Genomic DNA, 16,855 nt, shown 5'->3' with positions numbered 1-16,855 from the left:
TAAAGCTATTAACCACAGTCTTGTCTACTTCAGTGAGGCCTCCCCATTTATCTTTTTCCTATTTTTGTTGAAGCTTGTTTCATTTTTGGGTATTAGAGCACCACCGAGACCCAGGTAGCTGATCCATGTCTGAATCAACGCTGTGAGATGACCCAAATGGCTTGAGTGCAAAACGATTTCTATTAGGGGCAGTGCTGGTTATATGTTCTCTTACACTGTGTGATCCTTAGGCTATGTTCACACGGCAGAATGTCAGCCCGAGGAGACACTTGACAGACAGCGAACAGCGGTAGCATATGCCGGCACTAGGACCGCTCGGAAATGTGCCATTCTATAGATGGCAATATATTTTGGAGCAGAACCCGCAGAAGCAATAAACAGGTTTGTTGTTTCTGTAGACACCAATATTGGGACTTCTATATAAGATGTTTCGGGATTCTGTTGTCTGCACGGTGCAGCAGAATCATATTTAAATCAATGAGATTCTACTGCATCGGAATTTGCAAGCTGAATATTTCTTGCGGAATACCTCTCGAAAATTATGCCATGGGAACATGGCCTAAGCAGTATTGTGGTATCTAGAGCTTTGATGTAACAGTTTGCAGTATGCAGTAGATCTTTTAAAGCCTGTAAGTTGCATGGTCGGGCCTTTAAGGGGTACTCCGCTGCCCTGCTTCTGGAGCTCCACTCCCCAGCGTCTGGAAGTTTATCATTCCGAACACTGTGTGGAAGCCCGCACACAGCGTTCGAAACAATAAACTTCCGGACGCTGGGGAGCAGAGCTTTAGAAGCAGGGCAGCGGAGTACCCCTTTAATCTTTAGTTCCCTTTTGTCCAATGCATCCCATAGATGCCCAGTCAGACTAAATTCTGGTGAATCTGGAGGCCTTGTTAACACCTTGAACTTTTAGACATCTTTCTCAAACCATTACGGAGTAATTTTATTCAGTGTCAAAGTACCTGTCAGAAAACATTGACATGAATGTCAGCAGAACATTGCCCATAGCATCACACTGCCACTGCAGAGCTTCATTCTTCTCATGACGAAAGTGTCAACTTTTCCTAATATCATCTCTTCCTTGACATCTTAGTGTCATCTAGTGTCATCTCTACCAAGTTAGCAGCTCCAGCACACAGCCATCTGCGGGATGTAAAAGAAAATGTGGTTTTTCAGACTAGGACAACTTTTTCCATTGCTCCATGGTCCAGTCCTGATGATCATGTGCCCATTATAAGGACTTTTGACAGTGGACCGGGGTCAGCATGGGCCTTGTGACCAGTCATTGGCAATGCACAAGTTATCTAGAAACAATAATGTCAACATTGACTTCAATCCAAAATCTGTATGACACTGAAACTATCTAGGCTTCATAGAAGTAAAACAAATCTTTATTCTTCCATAGAAAACAGGTACAGAAACATAACATTTAAGGAACCAAATACTATAACCTTTAAAGAATCATTCTGGAGATGTTTTTATTTTTTATGATTTTATTTTTTATTTTTGTAGAGAATGTAGAGGTACGTGTGGCACGTGTGGCAGGCATTGAATGGTCTCCATTTTAGTCAACCATTGAACATTGAAGTGGGTTCTGGAATGCAGCCTACATTTCCCATGACTCCTCTGACTTTGTTGTCAAAAGTTTTTTACTAAGGTTTCGCAATAGCAGAAAGTAGACAACAGTGCAAAACATAGGTGTACAAAACAAGGCTGTAAGTACAGAAACATAAGCAAAAGTACATATGAGAGCAACAGGTATGCAGGGTAACAGGAAACAAGCTTATAATAGAGAAATATACATATTGAATAGTGTAGACTCCAACTGCATATTAGCCGCCCCAAAAAGAAAAACCCTCAGAGAGGACAAGAGAATCCAACTCTAACGCGTTTCGGAAATTAGCATTTTCCTTCCTCAGAGATCTCTTAGGAAGGAAATCGCTAATTTCCTAAATGGGTTAGAATTGACCCACACTGGAAACTGTAGTGACGTCACTATATGCCGGACATTTTTACATTTACGTTTTTTCCTCCTCACCTTCAAAAAATCATAACTCTTTTATATTTTTATCCACAGACTAATATGAGGGCTTGTTTTTTGCAAAACCAGTTGTCCGTTGTAATACCATCACTCACTTTACCATAAAATGTATGGCGCAACAAAAAAAAATACTATTTGTGTGGTGAAATTAAAAAGAAAACCGCAATTTTGCTAATTTTGGAAGGTCTCGTTTTCACAACTTACAATTTACGGTAAAAATAACATGTGTTCTTTATTCTTTGGGTCAATATGATTAAAATGATACCCATGATAACATACTTTTCTATTACTGTTGCACTTAAAAAAAAATCGCAAATTTTTTAATCAAATTAGTATGTTTAAAATCCCCCTATTTTGAAGACCTATAAATTTTTAATTTTTCCATATAAGCGGCGGTATGAGGGCTTATTTTTTCGCCGTGATCTGTACTTTTTATTGATACCATATTTGCTTATATAGAACTTTTAATCAATTTTTTATAATTTTTTTATATAAAATGTTATGAAAAAGCATCTATTTTGGAATTTCTTTTACTTTTACGTTCACGCCGTTCACCATACAGTATCATTAACATTTTATTTTAATAGTTCAGATATTTACGCACGCGGCGATACCAAATATGTATATAAAAAAATGTAACACTTTTTGGGGGTGAAATAGAGAAAATGGGACAATTTACGTTTGTATTGGGGGAGGGGTTTTTTCACATTTGTTTGCTTTATTTTTTTTACTTTTTTTTACACTTTAATAGTCCCCATAGGGGACTATTTATAGCAATCATTCGATTGCTAATACTGTTCAGTGCTATGTATAGGACATAGCACTGATCAGCATTATCGGTCATCTTCTGCTCTGGTCTGCGGGAAGGGGGGTCCCTGGCTGCGATCAGCAGCCGGGACCTGCTGTGCATGATCCAGGCATCGCTCTGATGCTCGCGGTTGTGCTCAGGACGTAAATGTACATCCTGGTGCGTTAAGTACCACCTCACCAAGACGTACATTTACGTCCTGTGTCGATAAGGGGTTAAGTCAGTGAGATCCATGAGGCTCCACTAGGTTTCCATTTAATTCATTAAAAATTAGGTTATCATGTAATACATTAGACATACGCCTTTGACATAGCTCTCATCTTTATAAAGCAGACTTCTGTAGAATACACTCTAGGGAAGATGTATCTGAACTGTACAATACACTCTGGAGAAGATTTATCAGAATTTGTGGTTGCCCATAGTAACCAAATTAGATTGCTTCGTTAGTTTTTAAAAGGACCTTAAAAAATTGTTAGCTGGAAATCTGGAAACTGCTCCATTTTCGCCTTAACTACACTCTTCTAAATATGCCTCAGCTATCTGAATAATTTATTAAAACAAATGATGTATGGAAAAAAAAAAAATATATATATATATATATATATATATATATATATATATATATATGTTATGCTATGTTCTTTACCCATCCCAATAGAGACAGCATGTCATTCACATAGAACACATTGCATTACCTTTTCACATGGTACCGTATTTTTTGTCCTATAGGACGCACCGGCGTATAAGACGCACCCAATTTTTAGGGGCAAAATCTAAAAAAATAAAGATTTTGAACCCAATAGTGGTCTTCAACCTGCGGACCTCCAGATGTTGCAAAACTACAACTCCCAGCATGCCCGGACAGCCAACGGCTGTCCGGGCATGCTGGGAGTTGTAGTTTTGCAACATCTGGAGGTCCGCAGATTGAAGACCACTGCAGGAGGAGGTAATACTCACGTGTCCCCGCTGCTCCGGACCCATCACCGCTGCCCTGGATGTCGCTCCATCTCTGCTGCCGGCCGGGTATCCTCGCTCTGCGTCACCGGCATCACGTCATTACGCACGCCGACGCACGTACACGATGACGTGATGACGAGGAAGGAGAGCGCCGGCATACAGGGGATCCCTGAACGGAGAAGACACTGAGGAAGCAGGTAAGGTCCCCCCCGGTGTCCTGTAAGCACTAACCCGGCTATTCAGTCGGGCTGTTTGGGACCGCTGCGGTGAAATCGCGGTGGTCCCAAACAGCCCGACTGAACAGCCGGGTTAGTGTCACTTTCCCTTCAGGCGCGGCGGTCAGCTTTGATCGCCGCGTCTGAAGGGTTAATACAGGGCATCACCGCGATTGGTGATGTCCTGTATTAGCCGCGGGTCCCGGCCGTTGATGGCCGCAGGGACCGCCGCGATAGGGGTGTATTCGCCGTATAAGATACATCGACTTTTTCCCCCCAGTTTTGGGTAAGAAAAAGTGCGTCTTATACGGCGAAAAATACGGTATTTGCTATGTAGTTAACCTACATAAGGCTGCACAATAAGAACCAGTGTGGTTCCGCTTCTGGCAGTCTCTGTTTTGTATTTTGTATTTTTCACACAGATCGATACATATTTTCTATGTTGAGAAGTGATTTCTTTACCCTCTAGAGTGCATTCTCTGCTCTCCCATCTATCAATCTTCTAATGCTGGGATGCTGCCCAAGTGCAATACTTTGTTGAGACTAAGTTAACATATAAATGTGATGGACTCCCAATTGACAACTAAGTGACATTTGCACTACAATTGTTTTCCTGAAGAAAAAAAAAAAAAAGAGTTACAGTAGAAGCGCTACTTGTAATTGAATTTACTCCTGGAAATCTTTGTTGCTCTGTTATGCTGTGATACTCTTAATAAGGATTTGCATATCTTTAACTGCACTGGCAGAGATGACATTAAAGCTGTTGTGTGCCATAATAACACCCTGGCTCATTATTGCTCCTCTAGAGCTGTGTGCGGTGGACTGTGGAAGTCACGGTGTATGCTCAGGAGGTGTCTGTCAATGTGAAGACGGCTGGGGAGGAGCCAACTGCGAAGAGCGCACTTGTCACCCGAACTGTGCAGAACACGGTCAGTGTAAAGATGGAAAATGTGAATGCAGCCCAGGATGGGAGGGGGAACAGTGTACAATTGGTGAGTGATTTCCTTGTGTATTGTAAATTGGTTATTAACAATAATAATCACAATAATAATAATAATATTTATAACAACATCAGAAATAATAATAACAAAAGCAATATTATGAAACTCAAACACATCCAGATGTACTTTTCAAGAGTAAAAGAAATGTAAATTGAAATGTCTGTTTAAAAAAAGAAATAAAAAAAAAAATTAAAGAAAAAACAAGAAGCTTTCCTGATAAAGCTCTGGGCTACATTTATGCATCTGTATTATGGCCACAAGTCCTGGCCTGACCAAGTTCTGGTGGCCTGGACTCATCCGTCATTTGTGTGATTTGCTTTCATAATAGGACTTGCAGCCATAATACGGACATGAAATGCAACCTTATAATACCAGTGTAAAACCAGCCCAACACAGTAAATCTTATGTCATCTTCTCCAATAAACATAATGCTAAATTAAAATCTAATATGTATTTTTTATGTATCATTCAATGACTGCAAAGATGGACAGAATTTATGTTTAAGGGTCTATTCACATGGCAGAATTTCCACTTGCGGAATTCCGCCTCAAATTAAAGCCCATAGACTTCTATGGGATTCTGCACTCCCATTCACACTTCTGAATTTCCGCTGAATTCCGCAGGGGGAAATTCGGAAGTGTGAATGGGAGTGCGGAATCCCATAGAAGTCTATGGGCTTTAATTTGAGGCAAGCGGAAATTCTGCCATGTGAATAGACACTGAGGGTTCTATGACAGTTGTAGCTAGGTTTTTCACCCAGGGCACTGCAATAGCCTGTATATAAAGCCATGTCTGTTCGGGACTCTATGATACTGTTTATATCTCTGTTTGCCTCACCACATATTTACAGCCATTACTATTAATTTAAATTATTTTATTGGTTTGGGGGGAGGGAGTGGATATAAATTACTGTATAGTTTTGTAGTACAAGTATGTTGAATTGTTCAGACCTTCAGGGCATATTAGGAGATCAGCTGATCTTGAAGCTTGGGAGACAAAGAGATATGTTCAGATATCACATTTTTTCTGTATCGGTAAACATAGTTTAGCGTTTAAAAATCTTGATACCATTCCAGATCTCGCACATCTGGTTTGACATCAGGATCGTAGCATGCAGCCTGCTATGGGTTTCTCCTCACTTCAAGAGAAACCCTCATCATTCTGTGTCAGCAGCCTGAGCCAACACTAGACAAAAATAGAGATTACTGTATTTAACCAACCCTTGGCAAACTCATTCTTCTGCAGGAGTTTTCCTGCAGCATTTAAACAAGCTTTGTTTAAATCCTATTCTTATGTTCTCATAGTCTTCTGATATATTTTAATTTGCCCTGAATTTTAGTTTGCGATCTGTGGTTTTCCTGAAAGAGCTTATCCAGCATTTAAATGAGCACTGTCAGATCCAAAAACTTTTTATATGTTGTTACTGATGAAAATTAAATACCTTTTTTAATATGGTTGTTAACATTTTTTTTTTTGAATATTTAATAAAGAAAACAGCTCCTGAAACCATTCCACTACTAGGGGACCCCATACATTCTGGGATACTAACCAGTCCTGCAGCAGCTTTAGGCTTGTCCATGAGTCATAGACAAAGATGACTCATGGATAAGGCTGCATTGCATGAGTGTCACGATGCCGGCTGGCAGGTAGTGGATCCTCTGTGCCAGAGAGGGATTGGCGTGGACCGTGCTAGAGGATCGGTTCTAAGTCACTACTGGTTTTCACCAGAGCCCGCCGCAAAGCGGGATGGTCTTGCTGCGGCGGTAGTGACCAGGTCGTATCCCCTAGCAACGGCTCAACCTCTCTGGCTGCTGAAGATAGGCGCGGTACAAGGGAGTAGACAGAAGCAAGGTCGGACGTAGCAGAAGGTCGGGGCAGGCAGCAAGGATCGTAGTCAGGGGCAACGGCAGAAGGTCTGGAATCACAGGCAAGGAACACACAAGGAACGCTTTCACTGGCACTAGGGCAACAAGATCCGGCGAGGGAGTGAAGGGGAAGTGAGGTGATATAGGGAAGTGCACAGGTGTAAACACTAATTGGAACCACTGCACCAATCAGCGGTGCAGTGGCCCTTTAAATCGCAAAGACCCGGCGCGCGCGCGCCCTAGGGAGCGGGGCCGCGCGCGCCGGGACAGAACTGACGGGGAGCGAGTAAGGTACGGGAGCCGGGGTGCGCATCGCGAGCGGGCGCTACCCGCATCGCGAATCGCATCCCGGCCGGAGGTAGTAACGCAGCGCCCCGGGTCCGTGGAACCGACCGGGGCGCTGCAGTGAGGGAAGTGTAGCGAGCGCTCCGGGGAGGAGCGGGGACCCGGAGCGCTCGGCGTAACAGTACCCCCCCCCTTGGGTCTCCCCCTCTTCTTGGGGCCTGAGAACCTGAGGATCAGACTTTTGTCCAGGATATTGTCCTCAGGTTCCCAGGACCTCTCTTCTGGACCACAACCCTCCCAATCCACTAAAAAAAAAGTTCTTCCCCTGACCTTTTTAGAGGCCAAAATCTCTTTGACAGAGAAGATGTCCGAGGAGCCGGAAACAGGAGTGGGAGGAACAGATTTAGGAGAAAAACGGTTGAGGATGAGAGGTTTAAGAAGAGAGACGTGAAAGGCATTAGGGATACGAAGAGAAGGAGGAAGAAGAAGTTTGTAAGAGACAGGATTAATTTGACACAAAACTTTAAAAGGACCAAGATAGCGTGGTCCCAACTTATAGCTCGGGACACGGAAACGGACATATTTAGCGGAGAGCCATACCTTGTCTCCAGGGGAAAAAATGGGAGGAGCTCTTCTTTTCTTATCTGCGAATCTCTTCATGCGAGAAGAAGCCTGTAAGAGAGAATTTTGGGTCTCTTTCCATATGGTGGAAAGATCACGAGAAATTTCATCCACAGCGGGCAGACCAGAGGGCAAGGGGGTAGGGAGGGGGGGAAGAGGGTGACGGCCGTACACCACGAAAAACGGAGATTTGGAGGAAGATTCAGAGATTCTGAAATTATACGAGAATTCGGCCCAAGGTAGAAGATCTGCCCAGTCATCCTGGCGGGAGGAAACAAAATGTCGTAAATAGTCACCCAAGATCTGGTTAATTCTCTCTACTTGTCCATTGGATTGAGGATGGTATGCAGAAGAAAAATTTAATTTAATCTTGAGTTGTTTACAGAGAGCCCTCCAGAATTTAGACACAAATTGGACGCCTCTATCCGAGACGATCTGTGTAGGCAACCCGTGAAGACGAAAAATGTGTACAAAAAATTGTTTAGCCAACTGAGGCGCTGAAGGAAGACCAGGAAGAGGGATGAAATGTGCCATTTTGGAGAATCGATCAACGACCACCCAAATAACAGTGTTGCCATGGGATGGAGGTAAGTCAGTAATAAAATCCATACCAATCAGAGACCAAGGTTGTTCGGGGACAGGTAGAGGATGAAGAAAACCAGCGGGCTTCTGGCGAGGAGTCTTATCCCGGGCACAGATAGTGCAGGCTCGCACAAAGTCCACCACATCAGTCTCTAGAGTCGGCCACCAATAGAAGCGAGAGATGAGTTGCACAGATTTCTTGATGCCCGCATGACCTGCGAGATGGGAGGAGTGACCCCATTTGAGGATCCCAAGGCGTTGGCGTGGAGAAACAAAGGTCTTTCCTGGAGGAGTTTGCCTGATGGAGGCTGGAGAAGTGGAAATCAGGCAGTCAGGAGGAATGATGTGTTGAGGAGAGAGTTCAATTTCAGAGGCATCTGAGGAACGAGAGAGAGCATCGGCCCTAATGTTTTTATCAGCAGGCCGAAAGTGAATTTCAAAATTAAATCGGGCAAAGAACAGAGACCACCTGGCCTGACGAGGATTCAGCCGTTGGGCAGACTGGAGGTAGGAGAGGTTCTTGTGATCGGTGTAAATAATAACTGGAAATCTTGATCCCTCCAGCAGATGCCTCCATTCCTCAAGTGCTAATTTAATGGCTAGAAGCTCTCGATCCCCGATGGAGTAGTTCCTCTCCGCCGGAGAGAAGGTCCTGGAAAAAAAACCACAAGTAACAGCATGCCCGGAAGAGTTTTTTTGTAGAAGGACAGCTCCAGCTCCCACTGAGGAGGCATCAACCTCCAATAGGAAGGGTTTAGATGGGTCAGGTCTGGAGAGCACGGGAGCCGAAGAAAAGGCAGACTTGAGTCGTTTAAAGGCGTCTTCCGCTTGAGGAGGCCAAGACTTGGGATCGGCATTTTTTTTTGTTAAAGCCACAATAGGAGCCACAATGGTAGAAAAATGTGGAATAAATTGCCTGTAATAATTGGCGAACCCCAAAAAACGTTGGATGGCACGGAGTCCGGAGGGGCGTGGCCAATCTAAGACGGCAGAGAGTTTATCTGGGTCCATTTGTAGTCCCTGGCCAGAGACCAAGTATCCTAGAAAAGGAAGAGATTGGCATTCAAACAGACATTTCTCTATTTTGGCATAGAGTTGATTATCACGAAGTCTCTGAAGAACCATACGGACATGCTGGCGGTGTTCTTCAAGATTGGCAGAAAAAATCAGGATATCGTCCAGATATACAACAACACAGGAGTATAGTAGATCACGAAAAATTTCATTAACAAAGTCTTGGAAGACGGCAGGGGCGTTGCATAGACCAAAGGGCATGACCAGATACTCAAAGTGTCCATCTCTGGTGTTAAATGCCGTTTTCCATTCATCCCCCTCTCTGATGCGGATGAGATTATAAGCACCTCTTAAGTCCAGTTTGGTAAAAATATGGGCACCTTGGAGACGATCAAAGAGTTCAGAGATGAGGGGTAGGGGGTAGCGGTTCTTAACCGTGATTTTATTAAGACCGCGGTAGTCAATGCAAGGACGTAGAGAGCCATCTTTTTTGGACACAAAGAAAAATCCGGCTCCGGCAGGAGAGGAGGATTTACGGATAAAGCCCTTTTTTAAATTTTCTTGGACGTATTCAGACATGGCAAGAGTCTCTGGGACGGACAGAGGATAGATTCTGCCCCGGGGTGGAGTAGTGCCCGGGAGGAGGTCAATGGGACAATCATAAGGCCTGTGAGGAGGTAGAGTCTCAGCTTGTTTTTTGCAAAAAACGTCCGCAAAGTCCATATAGGCCTTAGGGAGACCGGTTACATGAGGAAGCACAGGGACACGGCAAGGTTTACTGGGAACCGGTTTTAAGCAGTCCTTGGAACAAGAGGGCCCCCAACTCTTGATCTCCCCAGTGGACCAATCCAGGATTGGGGAATGGAGTTGAAGCCAGGGAAGTCCAAGAAGGATTTCAGAAGTGCAATTGGGGAGGACCAACAGTTCAATCCTCTCGTGATGAGATCCGATGCACATTAGAAGGGGCTCCGTGCGGAAACGTATAGTACAGTCCAATCTTTCATTGTTTACACAATTGATGTAGAGGGGTCTGGCGAGACTGGTCACCGGGATGTTGAACCTGTTGACTAGAGAGGCTAAGATGAAATTTCCTGCAGATCCAGAGTCCAGGAAGGCCACAGCAGAGAAGGAGAAGGCAGAGGCAGACATCCGCACAGGCACAGTAAGACGTGGAGAAGCAGAGTAGACATCAAGGACTGTCTCACCTTTGTGCGGAGTCAGCGGACGTCTTTCCAGGCGGGGAGGACGGATAGGACAATCCTTCAGGAAGTGTTCGGTACTAGCACAGTACAGGCAGAGATTCTCCATGCGGCGTCGTGTCCTCTCTTGGGGTGTCAGGCGAGACCGGTCGACCTGCATAGCCTCCACGGCGGGAGGCACAGGAACAGATTGCAGGGGACCAGAGGAGAGAGGAGCCGGGGAGAAGAAACGCCTCGTGCGAACAGAGTCCATATCCTGGCGGAGCTCCTGACGCCGTTCGGAAAAACGCATGTCAATGCGAGTGGCAAGATGGATGAGTTCATGTAGGTTAGCAGGGATTTCTCGTGCGGCCAGAACATCTTTAATGTTGCTGGATAGGCCTTTTTTAAAGGTCGCGCAGAGTGCCTCATTATTCCAGGATAATTCTGAAGCAAGGGTACGGAACTGTACGGCATACTCGCCAACGGAAGAATTACCCTGGACCAGGTTCAACAGGGCAGTCTCAGCAGAAGAGGCTCGGGCAGGTTCCTCAAAGACACTTCGAATTTCCGAGAAGAAGGAGTGTACAGAGGCAGTGACGGGGTCATTGCGGTCCCAGAGCGGTGTGGCCCAAGCCAGGGCTTTTCCAGACAGCAGGCTGACTACGAAAGCCACCTTAGACCTTTCAGTGGGGAACTGGTCCGACATCATCTCCAAGTGTAATGAACATTGGGAAAGAAAGCCACGGCAAAACTTAGAGTCCCCATCAAATTTATCCGGCAAGGATAGTCGTATTCCAGAAGCGGCCACTCGCTGCGGAGGAGGTACAGGAGCTGGCGGAGGAGATGATTGCTGGAGCTGTGGTAGTAACTGTTGTAGCATAACAGTCAGTTGAGACAGCTGTTGGCCTTGTTGCGCAATCTGTTGTGACTGCTGGGCGACCACCGTGGTGAGGTCAGCGACAACTGGCAGAGGAACTTCAGCGGGATCCATGGCCGGATCTACTGTCACGATGCCGGCTGGCAGGTAGTGGATCCTCTGTGCCAGAGAGGGATTGGCGTGGACCGTGCTAGAGGATCGGTTCTAAGTCACTACTGGTTTTCACCAGAGCCCGCCGCAAAGCGGGATGGTCTTGCTGCGGCGGTAGTGACCAGGTCGTATCCCCTAGCAACGGCTCAACCTCTCTGGCTGCTGAAGATAGGCGCGGTACAAGGGAGTAGACAGAAGCAAGGTCGGACGTAGCAGAAGGTCGGGGCAGGCAGCAAGGATCGTAGTCAGGGGCAACGGCAGAAGGTCTGGAATCACAGGCAAGGAACACACAAGGAACGCTTTCACTGGCACTAGGGCAACAAGATCCGGCGAGGGAGTGAAGGGGAAGTGAGGTGATATAGGGAAGTGCACAGGTGTAAACACTAATTGGAACCACTGCACCAATCAGCGGTGCAGTGGCCCTTTAAATCGCAAAGACCCGGCGCGCGCGCGCCCTAGGGAGCGGGGCCGCGCGCGCCGGGACAGAACTGACGGGGAGCGAGTAAGGTACGGGAGCCGGGGTGCGCATCGCGAGCGGGCGCTACCCGCATCGCGAATCGCATCCCGGCCGGAGGTAGTAACGCAGCGCCCCGGGTCCGTGGAACCGACCGGGGCGCTGCAGTGAGGGAAGTGTAGCGAGCGCTCCGGGGAGGAGCGGGGACCCGGAGCGCTCGGCGTAACAATGAGCACACACACCAATCACTTCTCACCACCAGAAGGGAGGGACACGTCCCCTTCCCCTGGGAGAATTTCTAACCCTGAAAGTTAATGAAAAGAGGTATTTTTTTAAAATATAGGTGATAGAGGCATAACAATTAGATGTATATGGTCAGCAATAGGTACCGAGTAACATGTTACTTTTTTTTTGTGGGATCTGACAAAATCATATATTGTTGGAGCCAAAAAAAATAGAAACAAAAAACTCAACAGCAAAATGTATCCATATGCATTTGTTAGTGGATATGAATTTGATTGGGGGGATACAACCACTGTTACCCCCCACTCAGGGGTAAAGTCCTGGGAAAAAATGTCGGAACTCACCCAAGATTTCCACTCAAGGTCTGGTCCTGCAAGACTCATGCCAATGGGAACAGCTTTTCTGCTCAATTCCCATGCATTCCTGCAGGACTTGCGTCAATGTGGGGTTAATGAGGGGGTTAATGGTAGTCCACAATGTATAAATAACACATACAACCTTCTGGTAGATTACAAATAATGTGAGGTCCCAGAAGAGTCTATTAGGTTGCTTATAACATGCCCTGCTTTAAACATTTACAGAAATATGTAGTCAAAAAGATCCTGGAATTGACTGACGCAAAAACATTCAAAAGGAATCATGGAATAGCAGTGTCTATACTAAAAAGTACAGCATTTAATTAAACATACAGAGCCACATTAATGACGCATTTCTGGGTGTGAAAAAACCCCTTCCTCAGATGTGCAAGATAATATGTATGAATTGCATTATATATTGTGCAATAAAAATTACAAGACCAAACAATTTAAAATATTATTTTCCTATTTTGCACCCCAGTCTGAGCTAATGATTCATACCTCCAGAACTTTACTTTGGTAAAGCATCATTAAAGACGAGGATTTTTTCAATGACTAATTACATTTCAGATTCATCTCTTAGTTCTCAGCTTCTGTTTCAGAGGCGGCGAAGCTGTAATTGGGTAAATCTGCTGTCATATATTACTGTCTATGTTATAGCATCCTATCATGCAGTGTTCTTAGCATAATTAATAATATGAATGATTGTGTCTGTGGGTACTCAGAATATTCCTCTACATGGCACAGCTGCAGATCCTCTTTGATCATTTTAATATGTGCCTTTAAAATGTATATGTGCCTATGTAATTTTCTGTGTGTTTTCTGCTTTTATTTATAGCTCACTACTTGGATGCTGTGAGAGGTAAGTTCTGGAAATCAGAACATAAATGTATCACATAAAAATGAATAACAATGTGCACTGGCAATTTTTGTAGATTCTTTGACCTGGGAAATGTGTTATTTCACTGACAAGTTCCTTATATGTTCCTTTCATATGTTACCTTTAAGCCTAATGAAATGTAAAATGTCATACCTCACTGCTTCATTTTCTATGCTATTAAAGCATACATGCACGTCTGCAGCCACAACAAAACCTTGTGTGCTTCAGTCATGGATTTCTTAGTTCCATAGGAGCTGTAGTCACAAAATGGAAGGGTATTTATAAACAATATTTGCTTCATTTCTTTAGATGCAGTGGAAAAATAAAAATGGTTACCAAAGCAAACACATAATTCAAAGGGTTTTTCCATGTTGCGTCTCCTTTTTTAGGGTAAGTTCAGATGACCGGATCCACAACGTGTGCCTGCTTGGAGGGGCACTACGCCGCAACGAGCAGACACACTGCTGCGATGTGCAAGTGTGCGCGTGTACCCGCACACATCACAGCCACTCCCCCTCCTCCCTGGGCTAGGTCGAGAGCAGCCGCAATGTGCGAGTATACTTTGCATGTGCGCGGGGACTTGCACATGCCAGTGTGTCTGCTCGTAGCGGCGTATTGCTGCTCAGAGCAGGCACATCAAAAGGCACCCTGTAGCTGTCCTTCGGCGGCAGATACGCAGCATAAAATACACTGTGGATCCGCTCGTCTGAACTTACCCTAACTCTATGAAACTGCTAAAGACAGCCAAATGTTATTGACTTTGCAATAGTAGAGTACATATTGAACACCAATACATTTAAACAGGGACACTTATGACCTCTGTTCTCTTGATTAGTGTGTGTGTGTAGGGGGGGTCCGATCATTGGGACCCCCCCCCCGATCAGACACCAATGATCAGACACTTGTCACACATCTCTGGTTAGATGACAAGTTGTCATTACAGCATAACCCCTATAAAACAATAACATAATAGTAACTCACATGATAAAGAGGATTTATGGTCAATCCAAAAAAAGTGTATTTTTTAGTATATCACGTTGAAGTCTCGGGTGCTCTTGCCAGCTCAAGAAGTCCCCCACCCGTAGTGCCCGAGTTATGAAGTTGTACTGTTGGGTTAAAGGGGTACTCTGCCCTGTGACATCTTATCCCCTATCCAAAGGATAGTGGATAAGATGTCTGATCAAAGGGGTCTCACTGTTGGGCCCCCCCCCGGGATCTCCCTGTAGCACCCGGCATTTGTTTAGAATGTCGGCTGTGGAGACGGAGGCTTGTGATGTCATGACCATGCCCCTCGTGATGTCACACCATGTCCCCTCAATGCAAGTCTATGGGAGGGGGAATGGCACCCGTCACGTCCCCTTCCATACACTTGCATTGAGAGGGAGGGTGTGACGTCCCAAGGGGGCGTGACTGTGACATTACGAGTCTTCGGCACCACATCGCTAGTCATCCGACACGGAGTGAAGTTCGCTCCTTGCACTGGATGACTGGGGTGCCACAGCAGAGATTGCGGGGGGTCCCAGTGGTGGGACCTCTGTGATCAGACATCTTATCCCCTATCCTTTGGATAGGAGACAAGATGTCTAGGGGAAGAGTATCCCTTTAACTACTTGTACTTTTCACTGAATAGTAAGATGGGTGGAAACTTTATTGCAAAAAAGAGAATGAATATTAGGTTTTGGGATGTAATTAGGAAGATGAGAGGGTGAACATTTTGGGTTTATGATTCACACCATGAGCCCTCGATTCTTTCAAAAGTTCACACGCATCAAACTATTTAGTGAACAGTGCATATAACTTCTCTATATCTTAGGAATCCGGGTGCAGAATGAAAGTAAAAACACTATTGGAATCAGGGCACCAGAGACTACTAAGTGAAATAAAAAGCAAAATTTTTCTGGACTGACCACAAGTCCTCTATAACTGCAATACATATTTACATTGTATGTACCACAACCACATTACTGAGTAATTTTTTTTGTCTTCCTTGTTCAAGATGGATGTCCTGGCCTTTGCTATGGCAATGGAAGGTGCACACTTGACCAAAATGGATGGCACTGTATATGCCAAGTTGGCTGGAGTGGAGCAGGATGCAATATCATCATGGAAATGATGTGTGCTGATAATATGGATAATGATTCTGGTAACTTTTTTTTTAAGATTATTTTTCTTAATACTACAGTTTGTAGCATATACAATTATTACTTTGTCTTTGTGCCCTTTACCAGATTTATAAATGTTTTATTTAGTTTTAGAAAATTCCTAAAATAAAAGATCTCATTTCAAAAAGAAGATGCAGCGGAGTAGACCCCCTCTGTTTTCCTGAACAGTTTTTATAAATTTACCACTTTGCTACCTCGAGGCTGATGGGTGGTCTCTTCCAGTGAGTGACAGCCTGTTTCTGAACATCAGTAATTGAGTGAGATTGAATTCTTGACTCATAGTTTTAAGATGAGAAGTAAAAAAGTTATAAAAAATCTTTTACCCCAACAGCGGCTGATTCATACAGTATATGTTTGGCAGATAAGATGATTACACTGTGTGATAGAACTCAGGTTTAAATATCCCAGGGATAAGTGTTTCTGCACTTCAATTTCAGTATGTTTTTCTTCATAAGATAAAACATTCTGGGAACACATCATTTTTCATTAGGACTTTATTTTGATCTCTCTTTGCAAAGCAGTTAGATTAGGTTATTGTTTCCGTCTTTGCATTTAATGGTCCAACAAACACATCCTTTAAGTGTAAGCAGCTTCCTTCCATCACATGACCTCACACAGATTCCAAGTAAATCCGAGGAGAGAGGCGTATAATGCATCTCCAAATCACAGACACACTAAGACTAGGAAAGGAAAGGTAAAGAAAAATATTAGGAAATTAGGAAAATAATGTGAATGTAACAGCTAGTGGGGCCCCATAGCAAAGTATATAAACTGAACCGTATTGATGCAAAAAAAAGTGCATACTTACCACAAAAATGTAATGGACATGGGTGTGGACAGTGCTGCTGAACAAATTTGGCTTTGGGCCATGCTCTAGGTACCCTCTATGTTTTCACTGTAGGTTTTCTTCCCTATATCTCTAAAGTACACTCTCAGAAGCAGCAGCAATGATGACATAATAGAGAAGTATAGATCAGTCTAACTTGTGAATCAAGTACTGAGGTACCCGCATCAGCCCTGTGTGCAGTGAGTTTTGGAGGTGAGCTTGTGTATCACAGTCACGATGGAGTGCTGGGCCTGTCTCCAAACCGCACGGCAAATCTGCAACAGCCCTGTGTGTCTGCTCATAGGAGAATATGTAGCACACTTACCTCTGCGCAGTGGAT

General features: G+C 44.5%; 1 protein-coding gene across 3 annotated transcripts in view; it reads left to right on the top strand.

The window, feature by feature from the left end:
- TENM1 (teneurin transmembrane protein 1) overlaps positions 1-16,855 on the top strand; it is an 876,412-nt gene that overhangs the window by 530,256 nt on the left and 329,301 nt on the right. For all 3 annotated transcript variants that reach the window (XM_056539239.1, XM_056539238.1, XM_056539237.1), the window contains 3 exons: positions 4,825-5,010; positions 13,486-13,509; positions 15,524-15,670. In XM_056539239.1, the coding sequence (XP_056395214.1) occupies positions 4,825-5,010; positions 13,486-13,509; positions 15,524-15,670 (357 nt within the window). The remainder of the gene's footprint in view (positions 1-4,824; positions 5,011-13,485; positions 13,510-15,523; positions 15,671-16,855) is intronic.

The sequence above is a fragment of the Hyla sarda genome, chromosome 9 (genome assembly GCF_029499605.1).
Source record: "Hyla sarda isolate aHylSar1 chromosome 9, aHylSar1.hap1, whole genome shotgun sequence".
Lineage (NCBI taxonomy): Eukaryota > Metazoa > Chordata > Amphibia > Anura > Hylidae > Hyla > Hyla sarda.
The sequence above is the reverse complement of the archived record's forward strand: the minus strand, read 5'-3'. Positions and strand labels throughout refer to the sequence as shown.